We start from the raw sequence: 19,672 nt of genomic DNA on the forward strand, positions 1-19,672 counted from the left end.
GTCAATACATCTGCCTCAGTAGCACTTATGGGCTCTAGTCAGTTCATTACCCATTCCTGGAGCCAACATGGCACTGAGGGCAGTATTGTGCTCCAACTGCTAGTCAGGTAATTTGGGCTCCAAGTAATTTTGTTGTATCTGTATTTTCACTGTTTGTACAAACTGTAGAGATTAATATTTTGTTTGTTGTCCTCAGGCACTGGCAATGATAGAGCTGTACAATGCTCCGGAGGGAAGATACAAACAAGATGTCTATTTGCTGCCTAAAAAAATGGGTACGTTCTAGAACATGTGTATGCTTTTGCTGCACTCCATGCTCTTAAGGTGACTTGGCACAGCAGATCTAGGGATTCAATCCAAAATTTCACAGCTTTGAGTAATGTCATCTGTACCCTCCCATCTGTGTAAGATGATGGACATGCAGTAGATCAAATCCTTTGGGAATGGTGTAGCTTCATATGAGGTGACTTGTACCTTAAAATAAATTGACAAAATAGAACGAAGTGAATGAGAACTCCATACAAACGAGAAATAATTTATTTGTGAAATTCCTACATGGTATGTTCTCATTTATTGGCCACAAGGGAAAAATAATCCTTTTTCAGTTCTCCATCCCTTGCGAGCCAGGTGGGAGGATGGGGAGAGGGACTGCTCACCGGCTTGTACTGCTCTGCACTGTCGTTGCTAGTGCAAGAACAGACTGCAGTAATTATTGTACTTTAACCTTATTTGGAAACTACTTGACCCATGCATATGCATGTAGAGAGATGGGGCAATGAGACAGATACCAACACAGGCAATACAGACAGACAGACACACTCGCATAGGCACTAGAGACAGGCACTGTCAATATCAGAAGCTTGTCCTCTAGTGATTTGTGACCAGTGTTATTCCACAGACCAACCAGAAGAATCAACCAGCAGTTTTGTGACAGCACTCTTATCGGGCTGCTATCAGTTTAGAAGTTCTTAAAACTTTCCAAACTTAATTTGACTTTAAGAAAATAGTTATTTTTCAAAATGTGCAACTGTATTTGTTTTCACAGATTGCTAATGCTGAATGTACTGTTAACTCATGCTTTTCAGATGAATACGTAGCAAGCCTTCACCTGCCCACATTTGATGCACATCTCACAGAACTGTCAGATGAGCAGGCAAAATACTTGGGTTTGAACAAGAACGGGCCTTTCAAGCCAAACTATTATCGGTAAGATGCAAAACAAAAAGCTGTTCAAACTACAATTTTTGGGGTATGGTAAGTTCAGCTATTGGCAGGTAGCAGATTTAAATTTAACGGCAGGGAGGGATTTTGTCTGGGCATTCTGACTAGAACTGTGGATAAAGCAAGTTGTTTGTAAGATCCATGAAAGAAGGAAAGAATGCAAACATCTGGAAGAATAAAAAGCAGTTAAGTTTCAGACCTGATGCCTGATGGAGGATTTCACAATTTTGAGATGATCATTTTGTGCATTTTCCGATTATAAATCACATCCACAGTAGCCTCACAATTGGTTGGTGACATTTTTGCATTTATCAAGGTGTGAAATGCATCGAACACTCTTTAGCTATGTAGATAGAACAGGTTAGATTGGGGGAATACTCCCGCTGCACTATAAAGCACTAAGATACAGCATGGATCTTGTACGTGCATCTCCTGCAATACCCCAGCAAGTGCCTCCAAGTCATAAACAACTTGAATTCAGTACAGAGGAAAGCTACTTCTAGACTGCCTGATTAAGTGCTCTGAAATCCAACAAAGCTGCACCTTTGTATCTATGGATAGGATAAAGTGACTGGAGAGAATGACAGGAGGAAGAATGGGAAAGGGAAAGATTTAGAATGAAACTCCAGAAGGTTTGCAAAGAATCAATGATACCTAAATGTAGGGTGAAGAACTTTGTGTGGAACTGACTCCTCTCTTTTACATGGCAGTAAGAGCAGAGCCTAGTGAAGCATTGCTGATGCATTGTTTATGTTGTTCTTTGTCCTAGGTATTAAATGTAAAACAATAAGAACAACAAACAAGAGGAGGAACCTTTCGTCACTACTGTACAGGATCAAAACCTCTGATTTAGCTGGCCTTGATTAAGTAGTTTTAGGTATATAGTCATTTATTTATTTAAATAGAATGTGTATAATCCCACCAGACGGTTTTACTGCACTAGAAGATGAAAAAAGTGTCTCCGTTTAATGTGATTTTTTTTTCTTCTATTGCCGTAGTGTTTTAAAATAATGAATTAGTAACATCCTAGCTATTAACTGTGGGAAAGAAACAATGGAAGCGAAAAATCAAACCGTCAGCTGTTTTAAAAGTTTTAAGGTGCACATATTCCAGTCTTTTTTTTGTTTTTAATTTTCTTTTTGTTGAGTAAAAGGGTATGGTAAAGAAATGGTTAAATACTTCATATTTAGAATATCATTATGGAATTCCTCAAAGGATTTTTTTAAACAAAGCCCAGCAGTATGAGCTGGAGAACTTGCAAACTATAGCTTGTCGTTTATGTTCCGTTTTGAATCTTTTTAAAAAAATAGGATCTAGCAGACTAGGTTCTGTCTGACTGGTCGGATAGCGTAGCACTTAAAATTCCTTCTTTACAGCGCTGCTGTTCTTGGCTCAAGTCCCTGGCAGTGTTTGACACTTGGTCTCACCTGTTGTGAATATGAGCTTATTCTGCCCTCAGCCGGGGCATTAGCTTTGAGTTGGAGGAGCACATGAAACCTAGAATGGCATGTGGGACTGACTGGGTCACTTAATGTTGCACAGGTTATCTGCAGACCTTTCACCCATCTTTATCTTTTCATTTTTTAAAAAAAACAAGTGAGCTGTATGATTATTCTGTGACTGAATTCAACATCTAAGTAGAATAAAGTTACATTTTGGCTCAGCAGTTCTTAAATGGAAGAGAGAAATTATCAGCAATTTTAAAAAGAGAAGTTTCATTTGTTTGCATACCAGTGGATTTATATTGCGGAACACCATGAAAGAGAGTCTTTGGTGTTTGCCAGTGTGTTTTTGATTTAATTTATTATTCTATCTCTCCCACCATCCTCAAAAGCTTCAAATGGTACTAGCTGTTACAAACTGTTAGCTGATGGCTAGGGCTTGTGATTTGCCCTCTCTCTCAGACCAGCATTTTCACTGATTTTGGACTTTTGTTCAAGTTGTACTGCAGCAAATCTCCTGTCCAGGCAGTAAATGGAGAAATGTTGCACAATTTATCACCGGTTAGAACCTTAGATTTTTACAACACAAATTCAGCCCACTGACCCTCAACTAGCTCTCTGAGCTGTGCACGTTGCACCATTCCTCTCCCCGTTTTACATTTTCCTATTTTATACTCTATGACAAATCACTCGCCCTTTTGATGGCTACCAGTCTAATTATTTGTCGAAATATATTATGTATGTTAAGCAAGTGCTGTTTTATTTAAAACATTTGATCACATCTGTTTTTGGATTCCAACAAATATCTTGACCCTATGCATTTCTGCAAGCTGCTATATTTGTGGGGGTTTTTTTTCCCAAAACTGAAGCTTATATCTGAATCTCAGCCAGTTTTAGTGATTTATGATTTTTAATTGTTTTGATCGTGGAGAAGGGGTGCTAGTGAATGTATTATCATATGTTACAAATAAAAGTTTGAGGGAAAAAGGACACCAGCAACCTGCTCAGTAGAGCAGAAAAATCAACTTTTAAAAGAAACAAATCACTTGTTTATCTGCACAAACTGAGTTTCAAAATTGAGGTAACTATTTTAAGTACTGTATTAATGGTCAAGTATTGTAGTAGATGAGCAATAATGAATCTGTAATCATAAACCCAAATAAAGTGTTGATAAATTCAAAGTACTTTCAATGTTTTTTTTTCCCTGTTGCATCTCATTCATTTTTCAATGAGGCATGTATTGATTTCCAACATTGTTTCCATTTGTTTTCCAGCTCTTCATCCCTCCCTATATTCATATTTGGAGAGTGAGACAGACCAGCCCACAGACAGTTCCTTCAGGGTACTATCTCTAGCCAGCCTATCAGGGTTTGTGCTTTTGTAATGCAGGTAGCACCTTTCTCCATCTTCAGTATTGACTTGCTGAAGCTCTCCAAACTCTTCAAGAGCAAGTTTGATGATGAGGTGTGCATTAAAGGCTGAAACCTCCATTGAGGCTTCAGTTTGTGGCCTACAGCTAGGGGCCAGTTTTGAGTAGAGGCCTGGAAATCTCGTAATAAGTAAACTAAACAGCAAGCGGCTGAATCTTTCCGGCATTTTCACTGGGCTTTTAAAAACTCCTCTGCTTGCACCATGTCACACTTCCCCTCCACCCCTATACTCACCAACCTTCATTGGCTCCACATTTCTCTCCCAAGTAATTAATTACAAAATTTCTATACTTATTTACAAATCTCTTTATGTCCTTGCCATCCTTCTGTCTGCAACATGCTGCAACCCTAAATGCAAACGCCCTGTACTCCTCCAACTCTGGATACCTTTGCAACCCTATCTATTCCATCTTCATTGCAAAGTCTTAGCCTTTTTGGCTCACATTCTCACATGACATCTTTAAATCTCTCTGCCTTGCTTTTCTGCTTTTCAAAGGCTTCATCAAAACCTATCTCCTTGATTATGTATTTTTGTTGCCTTACAATGTGCATATACTGCTGACTTGCACTAATTTCCAGTTAAGAGTAAATATTAGGTTGTGATACCTTTGCCATCTTTACCTTTGACCCCTGCCAAATAGAAACAGGAGGAGACCAGTTAACTCATGACTTGCCTGATAACCAAATGGAGAAAGCCAGAAAAGCTGTGAGGTAGAAAGGAAACATGAAGTGAAGAGGAAAAAGTGAAAATACTAATCCAACAGCTCCAAGGTCTTTTATTTGTCTATTTTATTTTGTCTTTTATTAACCCTTTGAAGAACTTTAAACATTTTTTTACATAAAACATTGGCCTATCGATTCAGTAGAGGACCTAACAGCTACTGATTCAACCTGTGGAGGTTGGTTAGGAGTTGTTTTTTCCAGTTAAAAGTCACAGCTCATTGTAGAATTGTAGTTGATGAAAGAAGAAAGATTTATTAGGAATTTGTTTGGTTGTATGATTCAAACAGCATGCTCTTTCAGGGGGCTTCATACTCACATATGGAAGTTGATAGACACAGTTGGCAATTGCTCCTGCCACTTGGGAGGTGCAGTCTAGGAGCAAAGACCATGGGGACCTCAACAACCCCGGAATTTGAAAGAGTCCACCTACGCTGTCCTAGGCCCAACCTTCTTCAGCTGTTTAATCAATGACCTTCCATCATAAGGTCAGTGAGGATGTTCGCTGATAATTGCACAATGTTCAGCACCATCCACGACTCCTCAGATACTGAAGCAGTCCATGTCCAAATGCAGCAAGACTTGGACAATATTCAGGCTAAGCCTGACAAGTGGCAAGTACAGTTCGCACCATGCAAGTGACAGGCAATGACCATCTCCAACAAGAGAGAAGCTAACCATCTCCTTTTGACATTCAATGGCATTACCATCGCTGAATCCCCAATGATCAACATCCTGGGGGGTTACCATTGACCAGAAACTGAACTGGACTAGTCATATAAATGTTGTGGCTACAAGAGCAGGTGAGAGACTAGGAATCCTGCAGCAAGTAACACACCTGACTCCCCAAAGCCTGTCCACCATCTAAAAGGCACAAATCAGGAGTGTGATGGAATACTCTCTGCTTGCCTGGATGAGTGCAGCTCCCACAACACTCAAGAAGCTTGACACCATCCAGGGCAAAGCAGCCCACTTGACTGGCATCTCATCCACAAACATTCACTCCACCACCACCAACGAACAGTGGCAGCAGTGTGTACCATCTACAAGATGCACTGCAGGAACTCACCAAGGCGCCTTGGAAGGGACCTTCCAAGCCCACAACCACTACCATCTAGAAGGACAAGGGTAGCAGATACACGGAAACCACCACCTGCAAGCTCCCCTCCAAGCCACCCTCCATGCTTACTTGGAAGTTTATTGTTTTTACTCCACTGTGGCTGGATCAAAACCCTGGAACTCCCTCCCTAACAGCACTGTGGGTGTACCTACACCACATGGACTGCAGTGGTTCAAGAAGGCAGCTCATCACCACCTTCTCAAGGACAATTAGGGATGGGCAATAAATGCTGGCCAAGCCAGCAAAGCCCACTTTCCATGAATGAATTTTTAAAAATATTGAGTGGATTTATAATAAATGAGTAATGTTCTGCTTATTCAATATCCATCCAGTAACTTGGACTCAGTCTCAAGGTGGAGTGAGGAAAGGGGTCACAGAGCCATTGGCACTTGGCAGAAAAACCCAAGTGGATTCAAGTTGTGACAGAAGACTCATGACAAGATACTGAACTGAGTGAGCTGATGGAGTCTGGCTACCAAGCAGCGCTGGCACCAGAGCAAGATCACAAAAAGTTCAGCCAGGACCATGTGGAGATGACTGCATGAAGGAGGCTCATTTTCCCCTTAAATATCTTTGCATTTGTGGCATTGGCCAATGGTGCCAGACTTGATGTTTGAACAAAGAGCCAAGGGATTGGACACAGACACCTGCCACTCCAAATGGCCTTGCATTTTTGTGCTCAAATAATAACAAAAAAAGCTTGCATTTATATAGCACCTTTCACACACACTGGATGTTCTAAATTGCTTTACAGCCAATGAAGTACTTTTGAAGTTGTAAGCCCATTGCGCACAGCAAGCTGCCACAAAAACCAATGTAATATTGACGAGATAATCTGTTTTCAGTGATGTTGGTTGAGGGTTAAATATGTGTGAGGACACCTGGGCGAGCTCGTCTGCTTTTCAAAATAGTGCCATGGGATCCTTACACCTGCCTGAAAGGGCAGATTTGGTTTAACGTCTCATCCGAATATACAGTGCATCAATAATTGTAGTGGTTGCCAAAGAAACTGGTAGGTTTCAAGTCAAGAACTTGAAAAAAAAATTGATTGCAAACATCGAGAAAAATGTTGACAAGCAGCAGTAGGTTATTGATCTGTGCACTGAAACTGTTGACATTGGGATAACTAACTGAAGATTTGCCACACGTGCTACATATTTTCTGATCTGGAGGAAAACTAATTAACCAGCCTTTTTAGAGGCAGGCATGCTGTATGGATTGTCATAACATTTTAATGGGATGGCGTCCTTTTTGTGAGGACATATGGTTGAGTCCAGCGTGTATGAAATATTCATTTTGGCAGATGGGCAGTTGTAACTCATCCTTAGGCAGGGTGGTTATTCATGGTACTTTCTTCCCACTAGGAAACCTTACGCACTAAAATTTCATTTATTCCAAGGCTACCATGAACTAGAATTGTAAAAATATAAAAGATGTTTAGGGTAGATGATTCTCAGATATATGCACAACTTACAACTTCAAGGTTATGACAACTCCATCCACTCCACTTTACGCTCCACTCCCTGTGTCTTCCACCCTCTGCACTCTTCACTATCTGCATCTTTCATTATCTCCATACTGCAGTGAATTTATCTGATGAATAGCCTGGTAATACAGATGAATGAAATGTCAGGTTTGGACCCCAGTCTGTGCGCTGAATTAGCTGATTTGCATCACATCAAAATATAAATGTCCTTAGCAACCCTAGCTTTCGGAGTGTAAATGGGTTCCAGTTGGGGGCTGGGGTGGGGGAGATTTTGTGGACCATTCTTAGGAAGGTTATTTAGACCTGAAACGTTGACTCCTGTCTCTCCACAGAAGCTGTCTGACCTGCTGAGTGTTTTCAGCAGTATTTTTCTGTTTCCATTTCTGATTTCCAGCAGCTGCAGCATATTTGGGGCAGGTGTAGATGTCTGTGAAAGCAGGATTGAGCTTGGCAATGATGCCTCACGATTGAACACCTTGCTGTTCCACTGCAAAAATCAGGAAACGTGGCTTTCTTTATGTGAGCACTTAGCACTGCTCCCCAGCCTCAAACTTTGTAAAATTTCTAATGCTGGGAAAACAACATGCTTTGGTTGGGAGATCAGCCTGATTAAAGTTATACCCCACAGGTGATGGCAACAAAAAGTCCAAGAAGAATCAAAACATTGATTTTCCAGCTCTCTACACTAACTCCAGAGGTCGTGTGGTGCACAGGTAGTACCCTTGCCTCTAAGCCAGAAGCGCTGGGGACTGAGGACTTGATGGTCAAGGAAGGTGTGTTCATTACACGGCCAAACAGGTTGAGTATCAACCTGTAAAACCTTCCAAAACATGCCAATGGCAGGCGCTAAGAATGGGAGAGATTCCTGGTCAGCCATGTGCTGGAAAGAATGTTGAAGCCTCTACCGTCACTATCCATAGCCCGAGCTTACAATGTGCATGTAAAAGTGAATGTTGCCACACCAACTTAGACTTCCTGAGTGAACTGTAATACACCACCATCACACTAACCCTAAAGGAGTCTAGACAGAGTAGATAGAGAGAAACTGTTCCCATTGACGGAAAGATTCAGAATCAGAGGCTACTGATTCGTTCACAGGATGTGAGCATTGCTGGCTCAGCCAGCATTTATTGCCCATCCCTAATTGCCATTTGAGAAAATGGTGGTGAGCTGCTGCACTCCATGTAATGTAGGTACACCCACAATGCTATTAGGGAATTCCAGGATTTTGACCCAGAGACATTGAAGGAACAGCGATATAGTTCCAAATCAGGATGGTGTGTGGCTTGTAGGGGAACTTGCAGGTGGTGGTGTTCACGTGCATCTGCTGCCCTTGTCCTTCTAGGTAGAAGAGGTCGCAGGTTTGGAAGGTGCTATTGAAGGAGCCTTGATGGGTTGCTGCAGTGCATCTTATAGATGGTACATTCAGGTGCCATTGTTCTTTGGTGGTGGAGGGAGTGAATGTTTAAAATGGTAGATAGGGTGCCAATCAAGCACACTGCTTTGTCCTGGATGGTGTTGAACTCCTTGAATGTTGTTGAAACTGCATTCATATAGGAAAGTGGAAAATATTCCACCACACTCCTGACTTTTGCCTTGTGGATGGCGGACAGGCTTTGGGGACTCAGGTGGTATGAGTTGCTCTCAGCTGAATTTCCAGTCCCTGATCTGCTCTGGCAGCCACAGTGTTTATATGCTTGATCCAGTTCAGTTTTTGGTTAACAGTAACCCCCAGGATGTTGATGGTGGGGGATTCAAAGATGGTAATGTCATTGAATGTCAAGGGGAGTGTTATGACGCAGCAGATGATGTGCTTCATGCAGATCAAATCCACGAGGGAAACTTGATCACGTGGTCACAGCGGTTTTGCAATTTGTATTTTATTTTGAGATGCGTGCTCTGAATTCAATCGTAACAAGTCCACCAAGACTTTAGAGATTTTTTAGAAAATTAAATTAAACATTTAACAAAAGAAACGATTTCAAGCACATGCTTAGGTCTACAATTTACTACTATAATAACCCCTTAAACCCCTAAGTAACCTGGCTTCCAAGTTACGGCCCTGTTAAGACAACCGTAAAAAAAAAAACAAGCGGATACCAGCAAGTTAACACAATATCCTGGACAGTAGAATTCAAAGTGGCTTTTCCCAGCTTCAGTTTCTGTATACAGCAAGCTAAATGCACAAATACAGGAGGCTTTTCATACTTCTGGTAGATCTTACAATGCCTTCCCTGACACACAGCCTCATTCTCCTTTATATATGTTTCTCCCTTTTAATGTAAATCTCTTTGTTCTCATATGTCTTTGGAACTTTACCTTTCTCATAATATAAATCTTTTCATGGTGCTAATATTATCAGTAACCTTTGGGAATAATAAACACATTGCTTGGCCTAGCTTCTCTGGCCAGGTGTAACCATCCTACAATCTTTTTGAAATTCAAACACCCTGATTTATCTAAAAATGCAAATTCTCCTCAACTCATTCTAAGCCATGTTTACGTATTTAGCATTTCAAACCTAGCTTCTTTTGATGAGTCAAAGCTTCAAGTCCAGCTGTCAGCAATTCAATTAAATCCCACACACACGCACACAGAGAAACTATCCAAATCCCCCTATTAGCCTACTTTTACAATATTATGAGAATTATTATACTTTCGTGACAGGGACATGGTTAGATTCTCTCTTGTTGGAGATGGTCATTGCCTGACACTTGTGTGGTGAGGATGTTACTTGCCGCTTATCAGTCCAAGCCTGAGTATTGTGCAGGTCTTGCTGTGTATGGACACCGACCGCTTCAATATCGAGGAGTCAAGAATGGTGCTGAACATTGTGCAATCATCGGCGGACATCCCCACTTCTGAACTTATGATGGAGGGGAGGCTATTGATGAAGCAGTTGAAGATGGTTGGGTCTAGGACACCATCCTGAGAAACTCCTTTAGCAATGTCCTGGGACTGAAATGATTGACTTCCAAAAATCACAACCATCTTCCTTTGTGTTATGTATGACTCCAACCAGTGGAGGGTTTTTCCACTGATTCCCATTGACCTCAGTTTTACTAGGGTTCCTTGATGCCACACTAGGTCAAATGCTGCCTTGATGTCAAGGGCAGTCACTCTCACCTCCCCCTCTTGACTTCAGCTCTTCTGTCCATGTTTGGATCAAAGCTGTAATGAGGTCAGGAGCTCAGTGACCCTGGCAGAAACCAAACAGCATCAATGAGCAGGTTATTGTTGAGTAAGTGCTGTTTGTTAGAACTGTCAACGACACCTTCCATCACTTTACTGATGATCGAGAGTAGACTTTGGGAAAGTAATAGGCCGGGCTGGATTTGTCCTGCTTTTTGTTGACAGGTCATACCTGTACAATTTTCCACTTTGCCAGGTAGATAGATGCCTAGGCTAGGGGCACAGCTAGTTCTGGAGTGCAAGTCTTCAGTGATATTGCCAGAATATTGTCAAGGCCCATAGCCTTTGCAGTATTCAGTGCCTTTAGCCATTTCTTGATATTGCGCGGAGTGAATCAAATTGGCTGAAGACTGGCATCTGTGATGCTAGGGACCTCAGGAGGAGGCCGAGATGGATCATCCACTCAGCACTTCAGGCTGAAGATGGTTGCAAATGCCTTTTTTGCATTGATGTGCTGGGCACCTCCATTGAGGATGGGGATATTTGTGGAGCCACCTCCTCCAGTGAGTTAATTGTCCAACACCATTCACGACCAGATGTGGCAGGACTGCAGATCTTAAATCTAATCCATTGGTTGTGATTAGCAAAAGTTGTTCAAAGAATTTTTTAATGCAGGGGGTGGTTAGGATCTGGAATGCACTGCCAGAGTAGGGTTTAGAAGTAGATTCCAGCATGGATTTCAAAAGAGAATTGGATAAACTTCCGCTTCTACTTTAGCCGTATTGGTATCACAGATTAAAATCCATATTCCCCCAAAATTTATAAAGGCGGTGCTAGCTAAACCAGGCAAGATCTGATGAGGTGGTAATCCTGATGATGAAAAGTTTTAAATGGAAATAATCTAAAAATGGCTCTTGAAGATTTCAAGTGATGGGTGACTATTTCCGTTTGCAGCCTGTCCCATTGTGGGTTTGTCCTTGGGAACAAATGGTCTTTGTAGTTTGTATGGATGAAGGGGGTAAATAAATTGCAGGGCCGGGGAGCGGGATTAGCTAAATGGATCTAGCAGAGAGCAGGCACGGACACAAAAGGGCTGAATGGCCTCCTCCATTCTATGATTCTCAAGCTGAAGGCCGGGCGGGGCAACAGAACTGACTGACGTCCCACTGGTCCAATCAGGGGCCGACTCAGCTTCTATCTCCCGCCTCCGAATCAGTTGTCCAATAAGGAGTGAGTGGGCGGGGTTCTGAACGCTGGCGCTTGGTTACAGAATGTAACCGAGTTTAGTGGCCGATTGAGGATGGAAGCGGCGAGTGTCGGTGGCGGCAGCTTGGCTTCCCGGGCGAAGGAGCTCTTCCGTAACCAGCGCAGGGACTCGGAGGTGAGTCTGAACCTCGGGTTCGGCCAGCAGAGTGACACCGACAGGTGACAGCGGCTAATAATAACCGGCGAGGGGGCAAATGTCAGTGTCAGTCAGCCGATGGGAGTAGGTGCCGGTCTGTGACTCGGAGCTGCTCCCATACGCCAATAGAAGAGTGGCACAAGGTCATGGAAATAGGCGAGAATGGAGCCGTACAACTTTGCCAAAACAAGAAGCCTAACTTTTCTGTTTACTTTTAAGCGACAAAACTAGGTTCGGCCAACTTTTCATGATTTGTGCTAAGGAAAGACTTGCATTTATGTACCACTTTTGACGACCAGGAGACGTCTAAAAGCACTTTACAGACAATGAAGTACTTTTGAATTGTAGTTATTGCTGTAATCACAGAATCTCAGAATTATTACGACGCAGAAGGAGGTCATTCTGCCCGCGGGCTGGCTCTCCAAAGGAACAATTCACTGAATGCTACTCCCCTGCCCATTCTTCCTTATGAGAGAATAATTCAATTCCCCCTTCAATGCCTTGATAGAACCTGCCTCCACCACACACACAGGTAGTGCATTCCAGATCCCAACCACTCACTGCATGAAAAAGTTTTTCCTGATGTCTCCATTACTTCTTTTGCCAATTATCATAAACCTGTGCCCTCTTGTTCTTGATCCTTCCACCAATGGGAACAGTCTTTCCATATATACTCTGTCCAGACCTCTCATGATTATGAATACCTCAATCAAATCTCCTCTCAACCTCCTCCAAGGAAAACAGTCCCAAACTCTCCAATCTATCTATGTACTCTCAACCTATCCTGCCACCTTCAATGACTTATGCACCCAGTGCACCCAGGTCCCTCTGCTCCTGCACCCCTTTTAGAATTATATCCCTTTATATTGTATTGCCACATTCTTCCTATCAAAATGAATCACTTCCCTGCATTAAATTTCATCTGCCACTTGTACACCCATTCCATCAACTTGTCTCCTTTTGAAGTTCTACACCTCACAGTTTATAATGCTTCCAAGTTTTTTATTGTCAGCAAATTTTGAAACTGTGCCCTGTACGCTAAGGCCAAGATCGTTAATACATATCAGGAAGAGCAAGGGTCCCAACACTGACCCCTAGGGAACTCCACTACAACCCTTCCTGCAAGCCAAAATATATTCATTAACCATTACACTCTGTTTCCTGCCACTCAGCCAATTTCACAGCCATGTCACTATTGTTCCTTTTATTCCATGAGTTATAACTTTGCTCACAAGTCTGTTGTGCAATACTTTTGTTAATGTAGGAAACATAACAGCCACCTTGTGTACAATAAACTCCCACAGACAGCCATGTGATAGGCCAGATAATCTATTTTTTTGTGATGTTGATTGAAGAATAAATATTGGCCAGGACACCGGGCATAACTCCTCTCCTCTTCAAAATAGTGCCATGGGATCCTTTACATCCACCCAAGGAGGCAGATGGGAACCTCTGTTTAACACATTTTATGAAAGACAGCACCTCGGACAGTGCAGCACTCTCTAGGTACTGTGCTGAAGTGTCAGCCTTGATTTTTATGCACAAACCCTGGAGTGGACCTTGAACCCAGAACCTTGTGAGTCAGAGTCAGAGTACTCACAACTGACACATAAAGCCTCAAATTTGAAATATAGTGCATTTTGGAAGATTTGCTCATTGTAACTGAAGTTTAACCTGCGAATAGTGTTGAAACCAAGTCAGTTAATTAATATGATTTGAAATCTGGATTGTACTCTTATCTGGAAAGCATATCCCCCTCTAAGTTTCTCATTTCCTCTTCATATTTCTTACCCTGATATCTCTGTAACTCTCCCTCTTATGTGCCTCTTTCTTATCTCTCTCATGCCTTTTCTGCCTCTTTTGTCAGCCCTCACCTCACTTTTGTTCCCCTCTACTGTCTCACTCCTGCTTACATCACTCTTTCATTCCCCCCCCGTGTCTCTCAAACTCTTCTGACTTCCTGTCAGCTCTTCTCACTCTCTTGTCCACCCCCCCACCCCCACTCCCTTTCCATCTTTTATCTTTCTTCTGTGCGTCTCCCTCACCCTACTTTCATACTCTGACCTTTGCTTTCCTCATGTTCTCTTATCTACCCTTTCCATTTACCCCTCTCTGTCCCTGTTTAATGTGGGATAGTCAACTAACCTTTTGGGAAGCTGTTACTTGGTATCATCATAGTACAGGGGAAAGGTGAAGAATCGGTTGAGGGAAGACTGCTCCTCTGATATTGTTTGGGTGAAGGTGGGTGCTAGGCTGTATCCCTTTGATCCACTTCATATTCAGTTGGCTTCTCTATTTTGAGTGCCAGCCCACAATGGCCTCCCATTTCGCAGAATGATTGTATATTGCCTATGAAGTGTGTGCTGTTAAAATGTGTGACCTCTAGAAGAACCGCTGTGACTTGTTTCCTGCCAGCAATGAGCGAAGTTTTGTGGCAGTTGCATTAGTGATGCTTCTCATTTTTCCCTTTTAAGGGGCCCCAGGGGATGGTGAGTGGTGAGAAAGTGGACAACAAGTACCAACATGAGGCTCACGTGAAGGTTGTGGCATGGCTGTTGAATTTAGGAGATCAACTTCATGAAGAAAAGAAAGATTATATCATGCTTAGATCCCAGCTCTCATTGTGATTCCATAAAATCAATTGGTGCATTGCCTCAGTGCACTGAGCACACGTCATGGTTTTTAATAACGTAGGAGGAGGTCGCTCAGTCAGAGTCTGTTTTGCCATTCAATTAGATCACAGATTATCTGTACCTCGACTTCATTTGTCCCATATTCCTTAATGCCCTTATCCAATAAAAATGTATTGGTTTTTGCCTATCCTCTATAGTACTTCCAGTCTGATGCCTGCTAAAGTACAGTTGAGTGATGATGTGCCACCTTGGGCGATGATTTTCTGCCAACTTTTCCATTTCAATTGTATTATGATGCCAACTGATGTTACAACTGCACAAGCCTGATCCCAAGGTGGAACCCAGCTTGATAGATCCTAATTTTTATTTTTTGTTTAAAAACGTGGACAGCGGCTACTGAACAGAGTCACAGCAGTCAGTTGATGAACTTTTAACAAAAGAATAAAACATTTATTAAATAAAATATGAACTATATTGCAACACTCCTCCACTCACAACTCTACCTTTACAGATACATGCAGATCTGTAAGGATATCACAAGTTACAAAAGCTATCTTATATTCTAATGTTCACAGTAAGTACACAGTCCATGTAAACAATAAGCGACATGTGGTCAGACACACCACACTCTGAAATCAAGTGAAGTGACAGATGCCACCCCAAACAGATGCGATGGATCTCTCCTCAACTCCCCCAGATGATTGTCACACTGTGAGCCAACCGGTCTCACTGCACTCCGTCTTTCACACAAGGGTTTCCAATCTCCACTCTCTAAGAGTTTGCTTTGGAATCGTCTCTCAAACCGACGTTTTCTCTCAGACGCCTTCTGCAAGGGTCCACCTCCAGGGTTTCTTACTCTCCTTCCAATGTTCCTCCCTCCTGGGTCACCACATGCATTCAAGCTTTCTTCCACGTATTCTGTCTCACTGACTCGGCCGTCAACAGCTTTACATGCCCATAGCAAAGAGTTACAGACCTTCATCTGGCTCTTTGGACCTTCTGGCCTCTTGCTTTAAATCTGCACCCTGCAGCTTTTCTTCCTTGAAGCTTGGCGCCTTCCTCTGCTCCTCACTCTTAACTTCACTTAACAGGATTTTTTCCAGGTTCCTGTCCTTTCTTTGACTACAAGATCTTCTTGGGACTTTCTCCTGTTTCTGTCTCACTCCTTGGCCTTGGGACCTTTCAGTCTTTTTGGGAAATCTGCTGTCACTTTGCAGCTCCCTTTCCCAGTGTCCAGTCTCTCTGGAGTCTTGGCTTCAACTTCAGTTTGGGACTTGTTATCTGCCCCTCCTCTCCGCCCTCTCCCTGACAGCTGTTTTCAACTGAACTTGAGCTGCTTTCTCTTTAGCTTTTGTGTATGGATGGGGTCTGCCTCTTTGAGCCCCTGTTGCTGGGCAGCAGCACGGTTTTTTCTACTCTTGTGTCTGCTTTAACTTCTCTTAGAGTTGTAAAACTCATTAGAAATGGAGATATACAAACAGTTTTAGACCTGCTGTCGCCACTCAAAATGAAACTAAATCCCATGTTTCATCTTTTAAAGTGGAACTAAAACTCAACTTGACCTTTCCTTAACACACACATACGGAAATATAAATCAAACTTAAACTTTAAAGCTAAAACTCATCCCTAACACCCACAAATACAAATATAACTAATTTAAACTGTCTCTGTTTCCTAACAATTGACCCAATATTGCTAAGCAGGCAAAGCAACAGGCTGTGTAATGTAGGATGTAAGGTTAGGTAGATGGTCTATAGTAATCCTTGACTTGCATATTTGGCATCCAGGAAACTACATTCCAAAGCCTTTCTCTGGTAATACCATGGACCAAATAGAGTGAATCACACATAATCAGGCCATTGGTATGTTACAAGAGTTCCTCCTGTGCAGACCCCAAACCAGGGGCATAAATAGCCTTGATGGGCCAAATGGTTCTCACTTTGCCGCTACCAGAAGGTGGGTTGCAATTAATCTTTGGTTGGCCATGTTTACTTTGGTCAGGATTTTACTCCATGAATTATAATTGTGTCAAATGCACTGCTTATGGTTATGATACTTTTAAGACATAAGGGGGTGATGACAATAAAGTTGAAACCAACAAAATGCTCCTCTTGCCAATTTTTAGGGTTCACTGGATTCCCCTAACCTAGAGTTTGAATATGGAGATTCAGACAGCATTGTTGCAGAGCTGTCAGGTAAGGGGAATTGCCACCTCAACTACTTTGTATATCTAGTTCTGTTTTAATTAGCATGCATGTAATTAATAGGATCCTTTGACACAGCAGCTGTAGTGAGTCCTGTATTTCTTTAATGCTGAAGAGTAAATAATTTGCATCGGTGTTCCACCTTGTAAGAAAGGCGATAATTTTCAGAACCTTAAGGAGGCTAAATTTAAGGCGAAGTAGTTATTGCAGAGGATAGCTATAGATTTTTTAAGGAGCAGGGTAATTTATAGTAGTTGAAGTCATAAGCATGAGTCTAATGAGGGATAGTTGAGTATTTTGGAGCTGAGTGGGGGTGCGGGGAAAGTGGTCAAGGGAGCGCAAGGTCCTAGAAGGAGGGGAGGATCTATAAATGGTGCAAGTCTGGAACTGGAAGTGGACTGCAAGGATGTGGAGGCAGAGGCAGATAAGCATCTAGCCTCAATCCGCAGACTGGCATTGGGTTCCATCTGGCAGTGGAGGGTCTTATTGATTCTAAGGACCTGGGTTTTGATGGCAAGGCTGCCATTTGTTGCCCATACCCAGTTGCCCTGAGAAGGTGCCTTTTCTTCAGCTGCTGTTTCTGTTTGTAGCAGTTTGATGCAACTTAATGGCTTGCTTGGTCACTTTAGAGGGCAGTTAAGAGTCAACCATGTTGGTTTATGACTGGAGTTACGTATAGGCCCAAACAGGGTAAGGACTGAGGCTCCTTCCTTAAGGACATTAACAGACCAGTTGGGTTTTTATGACAATTGGACTGCTTCATGGTCACTTTTATGGAAACCATTTTTTAATTTTCAGATTTTTAAAAAGTAGAAATCGAATCCTCAAACTTCCCTGACAATATTTCTATTACTGTCTTTTGTCTATTAATCCAAGCCTCTCGATTACTAGCCCAGTAACATAACCACCACTGTAATCAGATGTAAGAATGGCGGCAGGTGGAACAAGGAGGTGATTGGAGACACCAAAGATGAAAAATTTTTAAAAGTAGTTGTAAAAAATGAAATCCATTTTTAAAATCATGTTTGAAAAGCTGATGCAGAAACTTCCCTAAAGTAGGAGTCTGTGCAACACAAAGTGTAAATTAGTAAATCTTACGTAAGACTCCAGTTCTGGCTGGATCCTCTGCCTTCACAGAAGTGGACAGTGTGGTGGAAACTCCCCATCACACTGCGCAATGTTGAGCAATCTTTCCTCTTCTCTTCCCACAGAGCTATACAGTTACACGGAAGAGCCTGAATTTGCTGCTAACAGGGATTGCTTTGAAGAGGATTTCGCGATTCACGGTAATGGGCAATTGCGAAGAACAGTGACAGGGGGTCCTCAAAACCCTCAGCACATTTGCTAGATTAAGTCTTGAGTTTGAGCAGGGTTTTGATGAGAGCTGATATCCCAGAATGGGAGGGGAGAAGCCGGGCCTGAGAGATCAAATTGCCTGTAAACTAGTGCTTCCCAAACTCTTGCCTAATGTTAACCCCATTTTAATGCTTCAGGCTTAGTGTGACCCCAGAGTGAAAATTGGGGGCAAGGGGGTGTGGGAAATATTTTGAGCAGGGTGTGGGCTCAAACAGCAAGGATACCGGCACAAAAAAAACAAGTAAGAAACCTACCATTTTTATCCCCACTGGGGATCTACCATTTTATAGACTCTGTTGGTGTCAGCAATTGGGCCTCAGAGCCTCATTAGATTAGGCCATGTCCACAGACAAAAAAAAAAGGGGGGAGGCCTTGCACCCATTCCTAGGACTGTCAAATTTGAGTCTCTGCTCCACAGCCGCCATTGCTGCCTCCAATTGCTCATCCTATGACCCCACTGGGGATCGTGACCCACAATTTGGGAACCCCTGCTGCCAATACCTTTTAATGATAAATGATGATTACTAGAATGCTGCCAGGGTTGAGAGACTTCAGTTACCTGGATAGTCCAGGGACCTGGAGTTGCCCTTCCAAAGGCAGGGAAGATTTAATAGATGCACACAATGTCATGAAGCATTTTGATAGAGTAGATAGGGAGAAATTGTTTCCAGTGCTAAAGAGGTGGTGACCAGAGGACAGATTTAAGTTGATTGCCAAAAGAGCCAAAATAAGCTGGGAAATGTTTTACATAGTGAGTTGTTGTGATCTGGAATGCACTACCTGAAACTATGGTGGAAGCTGATTCAATAATAACTTTCAAGAGGGAATTGAATGAATATTTGAAGAGTAAAAATATGTATGGCTCCAGGAAAAGGAAAGGGGAATGGGAGTAATTGAGCAGCTCTTTCAAAGGGCAAGTACAGACAATGATGGGCCAAATGACCAGAACCTGTACTGTATCACTCTGATCTGAACATACCAGAGGTTTGAGGGCAAGCTGAGTCCTTCAGTAACTCCACTCACTGTCCCTCCTCCTGGAATTTTCATTTTTAACCATTTGATTAAGCTTCCTTTTTCTGTGCATCCTTTCTCTATCACTGTGCCATTTTAGGCTACTTAGCCTGCAGTGTGCACACTGTGGTACTTAGGTTATGCAGCTAAGTGCATGACTGGTTACTGAACCTCTCATTCAGTAAGATCAGCTCGAACTGCAGTGCCAGTGCAGTGCTTTATATCCTACATTGGTTCAGCCGGCTCATTTCTGTTAGTCTTCTCAACGTGTGTTAATAAACGCACACACATTGCCCAAGACCCCAGTTAACTCCAGGTCAATTAACATCATCCCTAGTGGCTGAGGAGAAAGAGATCACAAATGGCAGTTCCAGTTAGGTTATAGATATGGCTGTTTTTTGCAAAGGGAGTGTAATACAGGACAAGTTTGACCCCCGTTACTATTTCTTCTTACTTTGTTTGCTGATAGTCTGTCTCAAGTTCCTGCATGTTAGGGGGTCAAATTGTTCCCTGGG

General features: G+C 42.5%; 2 protein-coding genes across 11 annotated transcripts in view; both read left to right on the top strand.

Moving 5' to 3' along the window:
* LOC121285771 (putative adenosylhomocysteinase 3) overlaps positions 1-3,844 on the top strand; it is a 108,646-nt gene extending 104,802 nt beyond the window's left edge. For 7 of the 10 annotated variants that reach the window (XM_041202565.1, XM_041202572.1, XM_041202567.1 and 4 more), the window contains 3 exons: positions 197-275; positions 1,086-1,206; positions 1,991-3,844. In XM_041202565.1, coding sequence (XP_041058499.1) covers positions 197-275; positions 1,086-1,206; positions 1,991-1,997 — 207 coding nt within the window. In that variant the 3' untranslated portion in view covers positions 1,998-3,844. Of the gene's footprint in view, positions 1-196; positions 276-1,085; positions 1,211-1,990 lie in introns of those variants that run through there. The other 3 variants (XM_041202573.1, XM_041202574.1, XM_041202575.1) reach the window with 1 other exon arrangement.
* Positions 3,845-11,875: 8,031 nt separating this feature from the next.
* Positions 11,876-19,672, top strand: part of LOC121285927 (striatin-interacting protein 1-like) — a 38,561-nt gene continuing 30,764 nt past the window's right edge. Inside the window, exons 1-4 of the mRNA XM_041202881.1 lie at positions 11,876-11,932; positions 14,428-14,493; positions 16,712-16,781; positions 18,002-18,076. Coding sequence (XP_041058815.1) covers positions 14,440-14,493; positions 16,712-16,781; positions 18,002-18,076 — 199 coding nt within the window. The 5' untranslated portion in view covers positions 11,876-11,932; positions 14,428-14,439. The remainder of the gene's footprint in view (positions 11,933-14,427; positions 14,494-16,711; positions 16,782-18,001; positions 18,077-19,672) is intronic.

Source organism: Carcharodon carcharias, chromosome 13, assembly GCF_017639515.1.
Source record: "Carcharodon carcharias isolate sCarCar2 chromosome 13, sCarCar2.pri, whole genome shotgun sequence".
NCBI classification, from domain to species: Eukaryota; Metazoa; Chordata; class Chondrichthyes; order Lamniformes; family Lamnidae; genus Carcharodon; species Carcharodon carcharias.